The following is a 21054-nucleotide window of genomic DNA, read 5'->3' as shown; positions in this document are numbered from 1 at the left end:
ATGGCTGAAGCCAGACGTAACGTGTTGGAGACAATGAACGACTCTGAATTGTTGAGAAGATATCGTTTAAACCGTGAAGGCATCAACATTTTACTAGAATTAGTGCGGCATGCAATCACGTCTCCAACTATCCGAAACAACCCAATCAGTCCGGAAGTTAAATGTTTGATAACATTAAGATTTTTGGCTACGGGGAAAATGCAACTTTGCAACGCAGACGACTTCAGAATATCGCAATCATCAGTAAGCGTATTCATTCATCAAACAATCACCGCACTCTGTAGACCACACATTGTACAACAGTTTATTCGGTTCCCTATGGACAATCGCCTACTTCAAAGGATCAAGGTCAATTTCATGGCGTTTGCAGGAATGCCCGGTGTCGTGGGTGCCATCGATGGAACACACATTAAAATAATTGCTCCATCCAGAGATGAGGACGTCTTTGTAAACCGCAAAAAGGTACATTGAATTAATACACAGATAGTGTTTGATCCAAATTTCACAATCATGGATATTGTTGCGAAGTGGCCTGGATCTACTCACGATTCGCGCATTTTAATGGAGAGCGCGGTCTGCGCCAGCTTTTTGAGCGGCACCGTGTACCTGCTGGATGCCACTTGTTGACAGTGGCAACCATGCAAGACATGGCTTTTGACACCCTTCCTCAATCCACAACCGGGAGCACAGTTGAACTACAACATGCAAGTATACGCATGAGGCCTATTTTGGTGACACAATACCTGTAGCCGCGACGGCTCTTTTAAAGTCCACTCCGCAATCTCCATCCTACATTGTGACTGGAGCGCATACCACCGCTTCTCGCAGTCATCGACAGAGCGACACACGGCAGGGAATGAAGCATTTATGTTAACACATATGTCCTCCCATGCCTCACGCTTCTTTTTTGTGGTCACCCCACAGCCAAATTTAGCTTTTATAACTCCTTTCCTCTCCAGCACACTCTGGGCCAACATGGACAGTTGGTCCTGGGACCAGTTCGACTTTCTCTGTCTCGCCCTCGTTTCGTCCATTATGTCAGGAGGACTTAAAGAGCCGTATGGACTGATATTTGAAGTGTTTAAGGGCTGGAAATATGCCGATTACCTAATAGTTTGCAGGGAGCTTTAATTATTACTTCCTTGATTTCATGCAATTTCCGTGTTTTTTTCGGCAATTTCTCTTTCTCTAACGTGCAAAGCGTCATTCACGTTGGATGCACAAACTTGTCATCATGCGTGTGCATTCTGCTAAGTGCACTATCCATAACTATTTAATATGGCTTCATTTGAAGCCTAGGTTATTCTCTTATTTTCTGTTGATTTAGTGGGATCGTTAGGGGGATGTTAGGACTGAGTTTTGAATGAGAGCGCCTGTCAGCAACCAATCACCGTACGCACCGCTTCTAAACTCGTGCATGAGAATGGACGTCATCCATAGCAACGGAGTTTTTATCTTAAGCTTAGGAGTTGGTATTATCCTTAGTATGAGTAGGTCTCAGAGCCGTTGTGAATCACTTTTAAGAAATTACTCCTACGTAAAAGGTTTTAGCGCGAGTTAGGAGCACTCCTAGTGGTAAGATAAAAGGCTTTGTGAATACGGCCCCTGTGCTATAAATGTAATGTCTGCATGATTCCAATACAATGCATACATAGGAAGGTCTATCAAGTGTCTAGCTTTAACATTGAGCTTTCCACAGGCCGTCAAAGATGCTGCAACAGAACTTAGAGCTCACCGGTCAAATTGTCTGATTGGAATTTCTTAAAAATCCCGTCTCGCAAACACAATCTGGATTTGACAACAATTTTTAGGCCTATAAAGCAAACGTGCACTGCCCTTATTATGTGTTAAAGGAACAGGCTAATCTGCCGTTAGAAAGTTATTTTACAACACGCATATTATGCTGCATATTAAATAAAGGGCAAACCCTCGGTTTCAAACGAGGAGCGAACTGAGTGAGAAGGATCCAACATGGCCAAGCAGACTAGCCTTAAAAGCTTTTTTTCAGAGGCCAAACACAACTGATGAAGGTAAACCGTCTGACGAGGATGAACCTGTAATACCTGCAGTGTTGCGTCTGAACGGGTTTCATTTTATTATACTGTCTATGCCCGTGCGTGAGTGCGCAGGAGCCGAGAGCGGTAGGCTATTGCAGACAGAGATTGGGAAAAATTATAGCTCGCTCTCGCAGCATATTGAAAATTGGAGCTGTGAACTTAGTTCAAAATTTTGAATTATGAACAATTAACTTAGCTAGTTCATGTAGAAAGTGAACTTTACAAACACTGAATACCTGAAGCCCTATAGATGTTCGAACAGCATCACTAGAGAAAAAGCCGAAATGTCGGGCGTTTATGTCGTTATGGAGTGACAAGTTCTCTTGGCTAAGGTGCGAGGTAATTGATAGTCACAGTAAAATGTTCTGTTAGCATTGCGAAAAGGCGACGCAAAGGATTCACAAGAGGGTCGAATCATTTAAGAGTCTCTGCTCTCATTGAACAGAGCAATGACCATGTTGCGGCGCTCATTTAAACGGCACAGCAGGTTTCTTATTGATGCGCATCAGACATTAATGTTTTTGTTTCCCATTGTAAACTTAGGAAAATAAATATGTTGCATTCTAAACTACCTGATTATGTTATAATTTAAGCTAAGCAGGCCGTCAGTTTTCTTCAATAGGCTAATTTAGAAGCAGAAATAGGTTAGATATTTGGCCGGCTTATCATTACAATGTCGGGCAAATGAAAAACATTTTTCTCTAGCGGAATCTCTGGTTCAGAGAGGACCATCAGAGGACGTCAAGGGGGCGTTTTCGAATGTCCCGCAGAGGACCACAGGTAAAGGTTACGGGGACGTATGCTGAGAGACCAAATAAGAACGTTCCCTAAAAGTCCGTTTTAAGGCTCATGCGAACGTCCCGCAGTGGACCACAGGTAAAGGTAACGGGGACGTTTTTGAAGGACGTCCTGGGGATGTATGCTGAGAGACCAAATAAGAACGTTCCCTAAAAGTCAGTTTTAAGGCTCATGCGAACGTCACGCAGAGGACCTGCAGGTAAAGGTTACAAGGACGTTTTAAAGGACGTCCTGGGGACGTGTGCTGACAGACCAAATTATAAGGTTCCCTAAAGTCCGATTTAAGGCTCATGCGAACGTCACGCAGAGGACCTGCAGGTAAAGGTTACGAGGACGTTTTTAAAGGACGTCCTGGGGACATGTGCTGAGTGACCAAATTATAGCGTTCTCTAATAGTCCGTTTTAAGGCTCATGCGAACGTCACGCAGAGGACCTGCAGGTAAAGGTTGCGGGGACGTTTTTACAGGACGTCCTGGGGACGTGTGCTGAGAGACCAAATTATAATGTTCCCTAAAAGTCCGATTTAAGACTCATGCGAACGTCACAGAAGGACCAAAGGTAGACTTGCTACGAACGTCAAAAACGTTGTGGCGGGGACCAATTGGGGACGATTGGGGACCTTGTGAATGTCCTGTTAACGTCCTGGGGACGTTCCCTGTTTGCGGGGCAGGAAGTGGATGGACTCAACACTGTCAACTGGGGCGTCACTCAGGGTGATGGGGGTGGGTGAGGCTGGGTTCTTCCTGAAATCTATAATCATCTCCACTGTTTTCAGCGCATTGAGCTCTAGATTGTTCTGTCCACACCAGGTCACCAGATGGTCAATCTCCCACCTGTAGGCAGACTCATCCCCACCAGAGATGAGCCCTATGAGGGTAGTGTCGTCTGCGAACTTGAGGAGCTTGACGGACTGGTGACTGGAGGTGCAGCTGTTGGTGTACAGGGAGAATAGTAGAAGGGAAAGAACGCAGCCTTGAGGGGAACCGGTGCTGATGGTCCGGTGGTCAGAGACATGTTTTCCCAGCCGCACATGCTGCCTCCTGTCAGAGAGGAAGTCTGTAATCCACCTGCAGATGGAGTCAGGCACACTCAGCCGGAGAAGCTTGTCCTGCAGCAGAGCCGGGATGATGGTATTAAAGGCAGAGCTAAAGTCCACAAACAGGATCCTGGCATAGGTGCCTGAGGTGTTCAGGTGCTGGAGGATGGAGTGAAGTGCCATATTTACTGCATCGTCTACAGACCTGTTAGCTCTGTAGGCAAACTGCAGGGGATCCAGTAGAGGGTCAGTGATGGCTTTGAGATGCCGCAACACAAGCCGCTCAAATGACTTCATCACAACAGAGGTCAGAGCTACGGGTCTGTAGTCATTAAGTCCTGTGATCATAGTATTTTTGGGGACGGGGATGATGGTCGAGGTTTTGAAACAGGCTGGTATGTGGCATGACTGCAGTGAGGAGTTAAAAAGGCTGTAAACGGCGGTGACAGCTGTTCAGCACAGTGCTTTAGGATTGATGGAGAGACAGAGTCTGGCCCAGTTGCTTTTCGGGGTTTCTGTCTCCTAAAGATTCTGAAGACGTCCCTCTCCATAATGGATAGAGTCTTCAAAGTGATGGGGGTGAAGAGGGGGTGCTCTGAGGCGGGCAGCTGTGGAGAGGCGCAGGCCTCTGCTGTGGTGGCGAAGGTGACGGTGATGGGCTGGAGCTGGTGGGTGGTGTCACAGGGGATGGTATCAGGACTGTCCCACTGTCTTTCAAAGCTTAGGATAAGCAGTTTAACCTTAAAATAACAGCTTAAAAAATTGGGGCGCTACAATGACTTAATATGGAGAATCGCCTCCGTGCCATTGCCATCCCAGGGTCCATAGGCATATAACTGCGTTTGGTAGTTTTGCCTGCCGCAGCCCGGCAGCCTGACTTGTTTACTTTCTGCAGAACTAGTAAGTAGCTTATTTTGCCGTCTTGCTTTGTCTTGTGTTGCACTTGCTTGATGTTTGACTGTGTAAGGACAGTCGTTGAGTATCTAGTTTGTCATAATGTCAGTCAGCACATTTTCAAGAGATTTCGTTAGTTTTAGCTGCTAGCATACCGTTAGCGAATAGCTTTTGATCCGTTGTGCTGCTTTAAGTGAGCCTAATTATGTATTCCGTCGTATTTACTAAAACTGCCTGGCGAGAGTGCGTCTCTAATTTGCGGGATAATTATCAGCCTCATAAAAGCACGTCTTAACCAGGAAGCGCTATTTTGATAGAGTCTGAAAACTTCGATATGGCAGCAGTTATTAGAACAAGGCGAAGACACAGACAAAGACAACCCGCAGAAAGAATATTTTCAACACAAATAACACTTCCAGTTAAGCAAACCAGAAATCATTAAACGGTACAGGTTAACCAGCCACGCAATACTACAATTACTGAACCAGATCAGAGACGACATTGAACCCTCCACCCGGAGATCACATTCCATCAGTTGTTAAACTCCTGGCAACATTGCAAATATTGGCATCCGGATAATTTCAAACAGTTATCATCAGCATCAGCATCAGTCATCCGCAGTTGGTATATCTCAGCCTTCACTCAGCCAAATATTCACCCAGGTACTCAACGCATTGCTACGGCGCACTGGTCAATATATACATTTCCCCACTACCATAGCTGGAATTAGAGACATCAAACAGGACTTTTTTCAAATTGCAAACTTTCCGAACATAATTGGAGCCATTGATTGCACCCACATCGAAACAGTCCCACCTTCAATCCACGAACACATTTACTGCAACAGAAAGCACACATATTCAATGAATGTCCAGGTCATATGTGATGCCTGAGCATAAACCAAGCTTAGACTCCCTCCAGCCATTACGCGCCACCGGCAATTGACTTCCTTGTATTTAAAAACTCTCGAACCTCATCCCGTCAGCTGACAGGCACGTCAGCTGATTTGCGGAACACAAATTCCCGGTCGGAAAACAATAACAGTCATAAATATAAAATAAATACATATAAATATAAGGCCACAGATACATATTCAGGTAGGAACATTAATTTAGGATTACCACATTATACCTGTTTATTCTTTACATAGTGAAACCAGGTAATATTTTTCCAGTGTATCCTTAAATATTAAATATGTGGCCTAGTGTCACAACACAAAGACCAATACCCATGGTAAGAACATGGAGAACACATAGTAGAAGGAAGTAATGTAATTCAGTAGTGATTGAAAAGATGACTGATCATATTTTCCCTTTACCCTTTCTGCAGCCTGCTTACCCCTGAGAGGCAAGAAGGCCTGTAGCCAGAAATGGCAAGATATGGTCCTGGAAGGGATACCAGTGGTCCAGGACAAAATGGGGAAGCGTAAGTGCAACCGAGTTCAATAGTAGCAATGGAACAGCCTGCAATATATCTATGGCTGACCATAGTCCCTTTACCTCTTCAGGGGGCTAATCTATGATTGATCATATCTTTGTTGGACCATTGTCTGTAGACTGCGTACCTGTAGACTGCGCCCCGACAGGCAATAAGGCCTGTAGCCAGGCATGGCAGGACGTAGTCCTGGAAGGAATACCAGTGGTCCAGGAAAACATGGGGAAGCGTAAGTGCAATAGAGAATAGACAAATTTGCCAAAAGACATTCTTATTTTAGTTACATGAAAATGGTTATCAGTTATCAAATGATCAAATTACACTTTTCAGCCACCTTTATATGAATAGACCAGTATTTATCATTTTGGGGGATTAACATTAGGACAATAATTGTACATGACTGTCTATAATAAAATATATTTTACATTTATCAGAGAGTTCTGTCAGTGATGGTGAGAACGAAACTATGGAAGGAGAGGGAGCAGGAGATAAGCATGGCTGAGCAAGAGGAACCTCCTATCCCTGTGAATATAAGTGAGTTTAGAATAGAGATTGAAGGAAGAACTGATTTGGCAAATGAGGTGTTCTGATAGAAAGAGAGACAAGGGTATTCTTAAGATGTACCAGCCATTTGTGAAAGCAGTCTTACATACATGTACAGGTAACACACTTGTCGTTTGCTTGTGGAGTCTGTCACTGAGTCTTATTTCATGTTATTGGTAATTATACAGGCAAGCAGTTTAATTGTTTAATGTATTAAGTTTGCAGGCAAGATGTTTGGTTGTTTAATTGAGGATTTATCTGAACCAAACTGTGCCATGTATCTGAAATGCATTTGGAATCGATGTCTTGTGTTTGTGAAAGGCACTGACTCAACCAGCCCAACACTGTCTGAATTGGAAAATAAGGACCAAATGGACGAAGTGCAAACTGGAAATAAGGAACAGGGAGAGGCCCAAGCAGAAACTCACTGAAACAACTTTGATCGCAGTGAGTCAATCAGAATCATTACAAGAAGCCCAACATTTTCTTCCCTAACCCAGGGTGCAGCACTTTGACTGCAACTAAGTGACACTAACTGACAATTTTTCTGATGTCTTGAAAATGTTGCAGGGTGGCTGGGCCCTGCCAATGTGGACGAGTTGGCAGAGAGAAGGCTTTCAGATCTTACGTATGAGCAAATGAACACCTACCTCGGCTACAAAAACATGGGTAAGTAAAAATACAAGTCATTGCAAAGATGAAGAAATTGAAATAATCAGTTGTACAGATGTAGCATACTGTATGTTGTGTCTTTCTTTTGAGAGAGAGAGAGAGAGAGATCAGTGAATTAAATAATGCATGTACTCTTTTACATCATGGCACAGGGTATGATGCTGATGATGGACATCTGTCTCCATACGTCACATTGGATGACTGCATGTGAGGCAACGGGGGGCTACTCCTACATCTATTCAACTTTCACATCTTTCAATTCAATTTTAAAACCGAAAGGGGTTGGACAGCGATGAGGACAAAATGCTATTATTATTGAATTATTTTTGTTGGATTATTACTATTGGATTGTTTTTATTTTCAACAATTATAGCTCAAAATAAAATATGTTATCCAATAAAGACATTGCTGCATCGCACTCTTTATTCACACAGCCACACATGTGTATGTTCATGAATGGGCAGTGCCTGGGAATACATGGTATAATTTTGGTCCTTACAAAATGTCCCCTATTTACAACCATATTTCCAGTGATTGCACCATCCCATGTTTACTGGGAAAATGCTATTCAATTTGTTTAAGGGTCATCTGCATCTGCTGCTCATCTGACAAAAATTATAAAATTCTAAAATTCAACAAAACTCTTTGTTTAAAGAACAAAAATGTCCTGACATGCCATTAATATCATTGTAATTCTGTCAAACTGTCCCTCTGTCACAGGTAATAAAAGAAATAAACATCTTTTGAAAGACATTTCAGTATCCGGGTTATCAACACATAAGTGCAAAGAAATACTCGGGGAACCTCAAACAAAAAAATAAGAAAACTCAAAAGGAGTAATCTGAAAACAATTGGGTTTGAGGTGGGAATGCATCTTCCTGGAGCTAGCATAGGGTATGGGGACCTTTTTGAGGAGGTATTGACCCGCTACATCACTGACGTCCATTAATATTGTCTACCTAACCAATGTGTCTAAGCACCAGTTGCTTAATCAGTGAGTTGAGGTATTTTTTTCTTGAAGCATTCTCTGACGCCAAAACAGTTTTTCAGCAGGGTGATGGGTTTCTGACGTTCGAGGTCATCTTACTATGCTTTCTCTAGAAATGATGTCATTTTTACACAAGGTCAAAAGAAGTACAGTTCGACCCTTCTCATCACACATACTCTCACACATTTGCAGACCAAGTGGCACCTAATAATCTAAGTTACACACACACAGAAACACAGAGCACTACATAAGCACATAATGCATACAAGGTAATTATTAATACAAGGCAATTTATTAATACATTCTTAAGCCATTAACAGTGTTTTGAAATTATCTCCATCAGCCATACTTATTATATAAATCAAATATAAATGCAATGGTGAAATGATAAGCACTAATTCATATCTGCCACCTCATTTGCAGTATGAGAGGGGTTTTGCGTCTGCCTTGAATCTTATTTTAACAATAAATGTTTAGGAACTCACATGCTGACATTAAACATTACTAATGACTAGAGAGGGTTTTTGTAGGTATAAGTGGTTGTTTTCTATCTGCTTTACGCTACTACATAGACCGCTTCTTGTGCTTCTCTGTATCCCTCAAGACTGTTGCCATGATGACAAACTTCTGTGAACTTCCTGTGGTCCTAACTGTGGGGTTGTCCACTGTCGTGTGAAGGGTGAACAGTGTGTTCCATAGAAACTTGTTTGACCCCTAACTTTTAAATAAAAGTCACACAGCAGTATTTGCATTCAGATGTACAGTATATCTACAATTGTATTATCTGGGTAGGGTTAGTGTTGTGAGGTACTGAAACCAGTTGTTGTCTTATACCTCCCCCTAGTGACAATAAGAGTTGTATTTTGTTGTTAACAAAAGCAGCACAGCATATTTACAGGATGGGAAGTTACAAGGCATTTTACAAGGCAAGGCGTTTGTTAATATGGCTCTGATAGTTAGAAAGTAATATATCATTTTATTTATTTATTTTACAATAATTTTTATTCCAGAGTTGGAAATCCAATGAACGTAAGGTACATCACCCCCTCCCCCTCATTTGATATTGTCAATTTTAAACTTTTTAAATCCTACGGAAGAGTAGCTTAATGCATTCACTTGAAAAGTAAAAAAAAAATGCACCGTTTTTCTGAATGAGTTTATTATCTCAGCTCTGCACTTATTAGGCTACTCGAGAGCCTAATTTCGTGGAAGCAACTTTTTTTCCAGCCTGTTTAGTTTAATCCAGTTTAACTTGGGTTTGAGATATTGGGGGATGAGATAGGCCTAATCATGCCTTTAAGTAATAGGCCGACATTTTTAATGAATTTATAGACTTCAGGTTATACCTTTCCGATTTATTTGGTTTATTTCTTAAATGAAAATGATTTAATAGAATGAAAAAAATATCTACACCACCGTATCCCTTGTACAGCAGTCCCAGCAGGGTATTTTCAACCTGCAAAAAACTAGCCTACATGTACCATCCACCTTTGCGACAGGCCATCTTTCGTGGGTTCGACTCTTCGAGTCGCACAAGACCAATTTCCTACTTCCTGGTTAAAAATGGCGGATGAGAATGAGACAGCACCGAAGACGGAGCAAGAAGTAGAAATAGAAGAAGACCATGGACACTGCAGCGACTGCGAGAATGAAGAACATCACTTTGATGATGGGTGAGGGCGCAGTTATATTTGCTGTCAAGCTGAAAATGTGGCAAACGCATGTCTCAAGCTTTTGTAGTAGGGATTTATCTCAGCAGGTCTCGGGGAAACCTAATTCCGAGGAAGCACGCCTCTTATGTGAATATTGGTCAGACGGTGATATTGAAGGCCGATTTATGCATAGATTGGTTTCACCCATATGTGGGATTTGGACTTGTATATCGTTGTCTCTTGTGGACTTGAGTAGATGGGAGAAATTGAAATGTGCTGTGTAGTGATCCCACCTCTGCAGGGATCAACGAGAGAACGCAAAACAAGGCGTTGTGTCGGTTTTTGCATCGTGATGGCATGACCCAATGTTCAATTCAATATGAATATGCCACGCGACGTGGAAATTGAAAGCACAACCAATTGACTTACGTATTCCAAATTGAAATAAGGTGGCTAGTTAGCCATCTTCACTACTGCCCCCCTTAGTAAATTGCTAGCGTGATGGCTAATTTCGTTAGCTAGCCAACCATGTGATATTAACATGGCAGTGTTCTAGAAACGAATGAAATTCATGCTAGTATGCTAATGATTAATACTGATTTCAAGTGAATGGATTCACCATAGGCAGACTGACTGTTTGTTTTATGATAACGTCATGTGCTTAGCACAAATTATGTTTTAACCATTTACCTTAAACTGCTAGTGAGCTTGGTGACATCGGGTCAGCTTTAGCTAGCCAGACCATTATCAGCTCTGACGTGCTTATGTCTGCAGTCTATGGTTTTCTGAAGCTGGTTAGCCAATGTTGTATCTCACACTGAGAAAGAAAACCCAGTCCGTCATTGTCACACTATGAAATGTTCAATATACCAAACATGTGCGTCCGTGACCAAGACCAAGATGTGCGTCCGTGTCTGGCAGATCCCATAACATTTTCTACATGCCAGTCATTGGCTAGTTGGATAGCTTCCACACTGTTGCTTTCTTGTTTGAGAAATAAAGCTAGCTGCTTAACATTACCCAGTGGGGGTTATACATTAAGTTAACGTTACATTGGTAGACACTGAAAGCTATATTAATTCATTTTGTAGTTAATTAGGCAAAGGTTTGCCAGTTCAGTTAGTTATGATAACGTAGTCACTAGTCAAGGTCATGCGCGGCCTCTCCGTTTTAGTTAACAATGTTGAAGGCGATATTATTGGCTAGCTGACTTGCGAGGTGAAATCCGCCCGTCAGTTAAATGGCAATCCCAATATTATGGTGTGTTTATTTTACCTGTATCTGCAGTAGCTATTTTTTTTAGGCTTAATCTGTTGTAGCTATGTGAACTAGTGAACTGACAGATAACTTGGCTTGGATAACTATCTAAGGAAGCTAGTTAGCTAGCAACCTAAACATTTGCTGCCAAAAGTATGTCAGCTGGTGTCTTCCATTAGCCACGAGAAACATCATAAAATCGTGTTTTTCTTAAATGATTGTGAACTACCTAGCTTTGGATTTGACAAATGTTACCATCAACAGTTATCAGTATAATACATAGGTTTTAATTAATATCGTGGCATGCCTTAGACAACGGTCCCTTTATGAGACCGTTAGCCAGTTATCGTGTAACGTAAGCCCAAGCCAAAAGCTGCTCTTTTGCTCTGCCCAAATTCGGTTTCCCGATTCTCCGATAATCATGAGTTCTGATAAAAAGAAATCAGTTGAGACTTCTATGGATTTTTGTGTTGTTTTCATTATTCATTGGACTTTACCCATCAGTGTTACAACATGTCAACAGATCCACAGCCAAGTTCTAAGCTAAAGCTACAGTACTATTTTCGTTTTAGTTCCGAGGGGGGATACTCTTATAGATTATGTCCCAGTGCTGGTGGAAGGCTATCGAACAAATGTCGTTATGGAGGGCTGTTTAGTTATTGTTACCTATTGTGTTACATTGAAGTCAGTGCCCCCCTAGTACCCTCTAGTCATGTGACACACCATCTGTACCGGTGTAACTGTGTGCCCGGTCCTCACTCCCCCCACGGACACTAATAGGATTAGCGCGCTCTCTTCAGTAAGTATGTTCAAGTCTTCTGTCACTCACATCCAGAGGCGGGGTGTACTTGTTTAAAGAAAAAAAATAATAAGCTATAAGTATTCAAAACACTTTCGTCACTTATCTTCAACTGCACTGATGCAAACTGCATAGGTTATTGCGATCTTTGTTTTTGGTTAGCACCTGTGCAACATCCTGGCATGTATTCACAGACTGGCTCATATTGTTTGTGCCTGTTCTGCACTGTTCCATCCTTTTTTGGTCTTTTGTTTGCGGTCTCTTTCCACTCTCACTTTGCCAGATTCTTAAATTTGATCAGTTTGCTCTACATACCTGTATTTTCCTCTTCTACTTCATTTTATATATGTAGGACTGTGATATTGAATATCCTGTGGTAACTATAAGGATTATCATTGCCAGACTATTGCTCTTGGTGTTTTGTGTTATTGTGCTAATGTTATAATGTACTGAAGTTTAACCATGTCAACAAGTCCAACAGAAAGTCATATTTTCTCTCTTTTTTTTTTAAAGTGCTGATGAAGGCTATCCTAATTTACCCTCATCCTAGATCGCACGAAAAGCTTCCCCTTTTAACATGGCTTGGTCAAAATGACCTGTAGTTGATTTGTAATGACACTATGATTTAACCCATTTCACCACCTTACTGCGACATTTATGACGATAAGTGGAAGTCAGAGAGTTACACATTACAGGCTATTGTTTATGTGCCCTTACACATTTCCTGTTTCTTTAGTACAACATTTAGACAAATCTGTCATAAAACAATTGGAGATGTAGCTTATCTAGGCTACATGCTTTTAATGGAATGGAAGATCAATACATGTTCATAGTAATCTGACAGTGAAGGCAGGAGTAGCACCACCTGCAGGCCAGACATAAATGTTTCAGTGCAGATGTGGCTCTAGGTTGTGCAAACATAATACTTTATTTTGTACTTTGCCAACGTTCTGTGTGTTTGTCTGTCTGACACTAAACACCACACTGTAGAGGTCCTTCTTTACTAGTCTGGAGTACTTCAGACAAAATGCTTGTTCTGATCTGGCCTTTTCACAAGGACATGAAGCCTAACACAGTGTCCTTCCTTTTTGTAGTTGTTGTTTATTTTACGTGGCCATCCTACACTTTCCAGTAGTTTAACTGATATACTGTTGTAAAGGGGGATTATCCTCAGCCCTGAGGCTGTTCCCACATAGTGTCACATACCAAAGTAGCAGGGATGCTGGAGGCATTGAGATTAGATCCATCCAATAGACTGCAAATGAGAACAGTCAAAGGTTCTTCCAAATTGGGGCTCTTACTTTGCTTGCCATCTGTCCGACAGTGTCAAGCTTTCAAATGTATTTATTTATTTGATGTAGTTGCTTTTGTTTTGCTTTGATTTCCAGAGTTGCCCTGTGCATTTGCTGCGGTTAAATTGCAGATGGTGCCTCTAAAGAGATGTCAGACAGTTGGGAAAATTATTTAGGGTTGGACAAGAATATATTCCTGACAGCGGGTTGTGTAATGAATGAAAGGTCCTATGTTCAGTAGGGGTGTGCAAAAAAATCGATTCACATTCGTATCGCGATTCAAGTGCTTCAGATTCAGAATCGATTCATAGAATTCCAAAAACCGATTCATATAAAAAAAAAAGATTAAGATTAATGTTCTTTTTGGCTTCGCAAAAAAATGTCAACAGGCAGCTGGCTGAAAGCACAGAAGTAGTAGGCTTACCTTTTATTGGTAACCTAGGCTAACTGTTACGGTTCATTGTTTTTGAAATAAGAGGCCTGACTTCTATGTTCACAGCAAACTTGAAAAAAAGAAAATATTAAGCCATGGTTTAACTGCACTATAGGAGTCTGAAATGTGCACTTTATAATTTTATTTTGTACCGCCCTGTTTGGCAATGTTGTTTTTCAATAAAATAAAACATTGCATAAAGCAAGCCAATCCACTTTTCCATGATAAGAGCATTAAAAAAAAAATTGCGATTAATTAATTTGCGATTAATTGCGATTCATTTTGAGTTAACTATGACAAATGCGATTAATCGCGATTCAATATTTTAATCGTTTGACAGCACTAACATTTACATACTGTGAATCAATTTTTTTTTATCGAGAATCGTTTTTGAATTGAGAATCGTTTTTTGAATCGAAAATCGAATTTGAATCGAATCGTGAGCCTAAAAATCGGTATCGAATCGTGACATTTTCTGAATCGTGCACCCCTAATGTTCAGAATAATGTTTTGCGTACATTGTTGACCAACACATTTGCACACAAGTATCCTCATCTTCATGAAGATGTAACCATTTTATCTAGTGTCTTTCAGACACTTGCGTTGCGTAATACTGAGTGGCCTGTTTTGCCAGTTTATTTTTTGTGTATGCGTCTATGGTATCACGTCTGCCTTATCAGGCGTCATGTTTATTGCCATTGTTGTATAGTTTGGTTCAGTGGCCAAATTATTCAGTTATAATGTTGCCATAGTAAATTTGACTCAATGTTGGGAAGGTTGGGCTTCAAACAAGAAGTGAACAATGTTGATTTGATGTCCTTCATATAAATGTGTGATCTCGCTCTCCAGGGAGAAGGGTGACAGTGGAGCCAAGAAGAAGAAAAAGAAACAGAAGAAGAAGAAGGATAAGTCTGCAGTAAAGGATCCTGCACAGGACCCGCTGGCAAAGGTGTCTCCTTCAACCTTGTTCTGTTCTTTAACTGGTAGATCTTCATGATTGTTTTGGTGCGATCTTAACCCTGAATAAGGACAGCTTTAATGAGCTGTATATTCTGTTGTTTGTCTTTGCGACTGGCTTGTCTGTGTAAGCACAGATTTACACTCTTTTTTTGAAGGCCGTACATGGTTGATAAGCTAATGTTGGGAGTTGAAATCGAAATTTGATTGAAGAGTGTACCGTAGTTTAGGCCTATATGGGTTATGTTTCCACCTGCAGCGGAATCAGTGCTACAACCATAGTGGGCAAGACCTTTTGAACGTTTATTTAAAAAATGTATTTTTTGGCACTCCTCTCTTTCTCTCTGAAGGTGAACTCACTCCCCGCAGATAAACTGCAGGAGATACAGAAAGCCATTGAGCTCTTTTCCGTAGGCCAAGGTCCTGCCAAAACTATGGAGGAGGCAAGTCGTCGAAGCTACCAGTTCTGGGACACACAGCCTGTGCCCAAGCTAGGTATGCAGGTTTTTCCTCCTTGTCTCTGTAGCGGCGTAAACACTTGCCACTTTGGCATTACTCACTGTGCTTATGCTAAGCCTGACCCTTTTTTCTTTTTCTTGATGTTTTTGATTGTTTTGTTTTTTAGGAGAGGTGGTGACTTCGCATGGCTCCATCGAGCCAGACAAGGACCAGATTCGAGAGGAGCCCTACAGCCTTCCTACAGGCTTCAGCTGGGATGCTCTGGACCTGGGAAATGCTGCCGTGGTGAGAAACCCTGAGAAACTAATTTCCTTCCAATCTCTGCTGCACCTCAGCCCCTGTCTGACCTCAAATAGTCTTGCTCTGATTAGAAAGACATTAGCAAAGCTTACCAAAACAAGTATTCAGTTAGCTTGACTAAGTGTCAGGGGGCACTCACTATGCTGTGTTTGTGTCCACCTGGTTTCTCAGTTGAAGGAGCTCTATACCCTCTTGAATGAGAACTACGTTGAGGATGATGATAACATGTTCCGTTTCGACTACTCCCCTGACTTCCTGCTCTGGTGAGTTGGTCTGACTGTCCTGCCTGGTGTCTTCACTGGTATCTGTGGCCTATTGTCTAATGAGTCTAAAGAACACACGCTTGACAGGTGGCAGTAGACCAGAATCAGTTGTATGAATATGCATGTTACTACGGAAAATGTAGCGCTCTGCTAAATTGGGGGTATTGACATTTATGGATTGTGTTTTTCCATCTTTCTTTCACATCTTTGCCACTCTCCCCCGTCTGCGTGCCCACCTCTCCTGGGGACTCCCAGGGCTCTGCGACCCCCAGGTTGGATGCCCCAGTGGCATTGTGGTGTGAGGGTGGACTCCAACCAGAAGCTTGTGGGTTTCATTAGTGCCATCCCAGCCAATATTCGCATCTATGAAAAGTGAGTGTGTGCTCACACTCACACTCACTGACCCTCTGATCTTTAGGGTTTGTTTGTGCCTTTTGATTTGTGCCTCAATTGTCATTGTAAACACACATCAATTACGCCTGTACTTCCCAGTGACAAGAATATGGTGGAGATCAACTTCCTGTGTGTCCACAAGAAGCTGCGCGCCAAGCGTGTCGCTCCCGTGCTGATCCGAGAGATCACCAGACGGGTCAACCAGCAGGGCATCTTCCAGGCCGTCTACACTGCAGGGGTGGTGCTGCCCAAACCTGTGGGAACTTGCAGGTAAGACACACACACACACACACACACACACAAACCTTTTTTTTCGCATTCACATATGAAGCACTCTGCCTAAAACATTTGTTGAATGAAGCAGGCTATTCAGATGTGTAGCAAACCACCTAACTGATTGGGTTTTGTATGTAATTGTTAGGTACTGGCATCGATCTCTAAACCCTCGTAAACTGATTGAGGTGAAGTTTTCCCACCTGAGCCGGAACATGACTATGCAACGTACCATGAAACTGTATCGTCTGCCAGAGGTAAGCTGTGGTACCTTGTCAAGGAGAGTCCCTTAGTGCAATTTCTTGCTGTTTGTCACTTTCCACATTTTCATCGTAGAAAGAGAGGAAACAACTTGTGTGTGTGTGGTTTTTTTTAACCCCTGTACCCTCTCTTCCCAGGCTCCCAAGAGCTCTGGTCTGCGCCCCATGACGAAAAAAGATGTCCCTGGAGTCCACCGGCTCCTGCTCGAGTACCTGAGCCAGTTTCACCTGGCCCCTGTCATGAGCCTGGAAGAGGTGGAGCACTGGCTACTGCCACAGGAGAACATCATCGACACATACATAGTGGTGGTAAGGATTTATCAGGCCTCGATGAACCCGTGGACCCTTGATGACCCTTTTTTAAATAATTCTCTGGTTCAAATGTTGGTCCCTCCTTTATGTCAGAGGTTGTTGGGTTGCATTGTTTTGTTTTTGTTGGAAAAAGAAAACCTTCTAGAGCTACTGTTGTATGAATGAAAACAATAGCCCTCCCCTTTTCAGTCTCAGAACAATATAAACAAATGCCAAAAGGGCTAGTTCAAACAACGTAACTAGACTGTGTAGAATTATTGTGAAATAGTCTGTTGGGCCTCTGAATTTTAGAATTGGTGCTTACAGTATGTCTTTAGTTTTAAAATGGGATGGAAAAACGGTGTTTTACGGTGAGGAATCTATAATGCTTTAAAGGTACAGTCTGCAAAGGTTGTTGATATTTTAACATCCACTCAGATCACACCTCTTCATTCCGTGCTCCTCAAGTAATGTGTTGATTGGCTAGAATAATGCATTGGTCAGTCCAAGCCACTTTGTTTCCCATTTGCTGCCAGGACTGTGTACGAAACAGTTTTGTTTGTTTACAGACCTCGGATGGGAAGGTGACTGACTTCCTCAGCTTTTACACGTTGCCCTCCACCATCATGAACCATCCAGTACACAGGAGCCTGAAGGCTGCCTACTCCTTCTACAACGTGCACACCACCTGCACACTGCTTGACCTGATGAGCGATGCACTCATTCTCGCCAAGTCGGTGAGAGCTCTGAATTTGTGTTTGGGTAGAGCCTGTGTGTTTGGGTTGGGCCTGTGTGTGGGTAGGGAGTGTGTGTGTGTGTGTGTGTGTGTGTGAAATGTCAGCGATTACATTGTAGCAATAAATCAGTTACAGTCTGGACATTATTTGGTTTCAGGTTTTTTTAAATGTTTGTTTTACTTGATTCACAGAAAGGGTTTGATGTCTTCAATGCACTGGATCTGATGGAGAACAAGACCTTTTTGGAGAAGCTGAAGTTTGGCATTGGAGATGGGAACCTGCAGTACTATTTGTACAATTGGAAGTGTCCCAGCATGGGCCCTGAGAAGGTGTGTTATCACCACCTAAATGTACCAGTCTCTTTTCTCTGTGTGGGAGATGTAACCAAATCGAAAAATGAATTTGTGTATTTTCATAGACTGCCCACATAGTTCTGTCTATCTCTTTGTGTATTACTAGATGTTTTTTTTTTTTTTCAAGAAAGAGACAGGTAGCCTTTGTTAAAAATAGTTTTATATGTGGATGGCTTCTGCTCATAAAATTGAATCTTTTCTATTTTTTTTTTTTAATTCAGGTTGGTTTGGTACTGCAGTGACCTTTCCCATCCAGTGCTTCCCCCCTCTCCCTCCACCCCCCTCCCACTGAGTGTCTCGGCAAGGCTCGGCAATGACATCCACAGTGACAACAAGAGTGATGCTACAGATGGACTTCCTGCGAAGGAACGACCAGCCACCACCGCCCACTTTTACTTTTTGAACTTTGACCCCAGAACCTGCACAACTGCCACAAAGCAGACAGTTGAAAGTTGGGGAAGGCAGGGGTGTCTCCTCTTTCCTCTCGCTCTTTCCTTTCTGTCTTAAATTCTTTCCTCTTCTCGGTCTCTTTTCTCTTTCTCTCTGTCTTGCTATACGCATGGACCTGAAGCCATTGTAATTACCATCATTGGACTATTCTAACATCTTAAGTCTCTAAAGATTGTAACACTCAATGCACGCACACAAACAAACTCGCACTGTACACACACTGTTCAAGTCTCCATCAACAGCCCATACACTTGGATCTGAAGTCATGTAATTCTGACATAAATGTACGCTACACTTAATCTCTAACATGCATACACACAACAGAAAAGAAATCTTCCGCTCTAAATAAAGGAAGATGCTTTTGCAAAAAAAAAGGATAAAAAAGAAGAAAAACAAGGAAGTGTGAGAACTTCTTGTCATTTTTTCCTCAAAATGAGCATTAGAGGAAAACAATCAAAAAAGTAAATAATAAAAGAGAAGCAGAATAAGCATAATACATTTGATAAGCATCCAAAGGGGACATGACAAGGGCTGCTGTCAGTGACTGCATTATCCTCACCTCTGTCTCGAAGCGTGGATTGAATCCTTCCCCTCACTGCCCCTCTGCCTGAATCTCAGTGTTGCCATGGAGATTGTGTTGTTAAAAGTTGAAAAAATTATTATTACTTTTTTCTTTGCAAATTGTGCCCAAATTATGGGTGGGTGTGGCAGGCAAGGACATAAGTGGACATGTGTTCTGGTTTGTGTGGCTTCTCCCCTCCCACTCTGCTAGCTACTGTATGCCATTAGACCAGCCCTCTGAATAATACATGCGAACACCATAAATAAAACAGACTCGGAAACATGGCAATGGTAGAGATGTGGGACTGGATAGGCTACGTGTTAGGTATTTTTGGTATAGCGGTTGCAGATGAGTTTAAAAGCCGTGTTGGTATTCTGGAGAATTAAATTCTCATGTCAGGGATTTGTTGGGGATGGATGCATTGATTGGGATGGGAGGGAGAGATTTGGCATTTGTTTTATAAACAGTATAGTTTTTTTGTTTGGGGTTATTTGGGGGGGGGGGGCTTTGGGATAGAATGGTTGAAAACGGGTCCTGTAGCATTACAGATGAGACAAATGTTAAGATGCAGGTGATTCTTTTTTTGTGCTAAATAAAGTTTAGAAATTGTGAGGGCTTTTCTTATGAATCTTTGTTTCCTAAACCTTACAAACCTCAAGCTGCTACTTTGATAATTTAAACCTTCCTTTATTTTATATATTGCCTTCAGATAGTTCACACACACGCTGTGAAATACACAGATCCTGCTACGGTACTTATGCATCAGTGAGCTTGATACTACTATAAATTAGGAACCATACATTTAATTATCAAACAATATTTTTTTCATGGTATTGATCTACCTAAACTATATAATTTAGAAACTACATCCTATGAAAGTAAGTCTCACTATTCTGTCAATTAACTGGAAGGAGAGCGGGTCAAAGACTGCAGATAAGATACTGGGTTGGCCTACTCATCTCCTATAAACTGTGAAAATAATTTATTTAACAGGTTAAAGATACAAAAAAAACTTGGACACAAGGCCGTAGCCTGTGGAAGTGGAACATCTCAAATGCTCACTTACAAAGCAGTCTGGCCTGTGCTGCTAGTGTAGGTTCAGAATGTGTCTCCTTGGATGAGAGTATAAGGGTGTTCGAGTGCCTATGACCTCGTGGTTCAGGTGATGCTAGAGATTGCGAACAGGTCTAGCAGCTGTATGGCAAATTGACAACACCTCATTCGAAATTTCAAAATCTCTAAAATAATCACTATACTGATTTTGAAATTGCTTTGTCAACATAGCATGACCTTGCACTTCTACATCTATGAAAATCGCCATTTTTCCAATAGAAATCAATTGGGGTTTAGACTAAACATAATACGTCTCCATAATGAATAAAGTAATTTAAAAGGAAACTGATTGTAAGCAAGCAATGTATTTTGTCCCAGCTGTGGCACATCACAAAGACTAGAGAAAATGAAAGTTCATCAGTTCTCCTTCTTCCTCTTCAGGGAAATACATTTTTCTGCTTCCTCTTCCTAGTATCCCAGTTTGCCAAATTAGCCCTGTAAATGTTTGTAGAGTGATTTTCCAGAGATTGAAAAGAAGATAAAAAATGCTTCACTGATAATTAATTGAACCATGTTTCCAGTAGGAGGCACTATAAAGCTAAACATGTTCAGGCCTCCCTTCGTTTAGGTGTTTTCTCAATTGCATACACGCATTTTTTTGAAAGCATGCCTCATTTTCTCAAAAGCTTCTTTGCTTTCAAAACAATGTTATGTCCCCTCAAAAGGGTATTTTGTTTTCAAATGACACACCATCATATGAGTAGACATTTCTAAGCATCAATTGAACACTGATTTTCTTAATGGAAAACACTACTATGAATGGGAAAACACCAGTATGAAGGCCTTAT

The 21054-nt window shown here is 41.7% G+C and overlaps 1 protein-coding gene across 1 annotated transcript; it reads left to right on the top strand.

Annotated features, from left to right (window-relative positions):
* Window positions 1–9984: 9984 nt before the first annotated feature.
* On the top strand, window positions 9985–19634 carry nmt1a (N-myristoyltransferase 1a). The gene is made up of 12 exons (XM_080856825.1): window positions 9985–10095; window positions 14705–14804; window positions 15163–15307; window positions 15438–15556; window positions 15743–15834; window positions 16090–16206; window positions 16327–16497; window positions 16649–16757; window positions 16899–17069; window positions 17621–17788; window positions 17980–18117; window positions 18363–19634. Exons 1-12 carry the CDS (start codon window positions 9986–9988, stop codon window positions 18381–18383), a joined length of 1461 nt encoding a protein of 486 aa, XP_080712951.1. The 5' UTR covers window position 9985; the 3' UTR covers window positions 18384–19634.
* The last annotated feature ends 1420 nt before the right edge of the window (window positions 19635–21054 follow it).

This window comes from Sprattus sprattus (assembly GCF_963457725.1).
Source record: "Sprattus sprattus genome assembly, chromosome: 18".
NCBI classification, from domain to species: Eukaryota; Metazoa; Chordata; class Actinopteri; order Clupeiformes; family Clupeidae; genus Sprattus; species Sprattus sprattus.
This window is presented reverse-complemented; position numbering and strand designations above follow the sequence as displayed.

What these genes read in the sequence shown, in the direction of transcription:
- nmt1a (XM_080856825.1), top strand. Translation starts at nt 9,986, where the DNA reads ATGGCGGATGAGAATGAGACAGCACCGAAGACGGAGCAAGAAGTAGAA. An exon ending in GAACATCACTTTGATGATGG is followed by an intron (nt 10,096 to 14,704) that starts GTGAGGGCGCAG and finishes CTCGCTCTCCAG; the next exon opens with GGAGAAGGGTGACAGTGGAG. An exon ending in ACAGCCTGTGCCCAAGCTAG is followed by an intron (nt 15,308 to 15,437) that starts GTATGCAGGTTT and finishes TTTGTTTTTTAG; the next exon opens with GAGAGGTGGTGACTTCGCAT.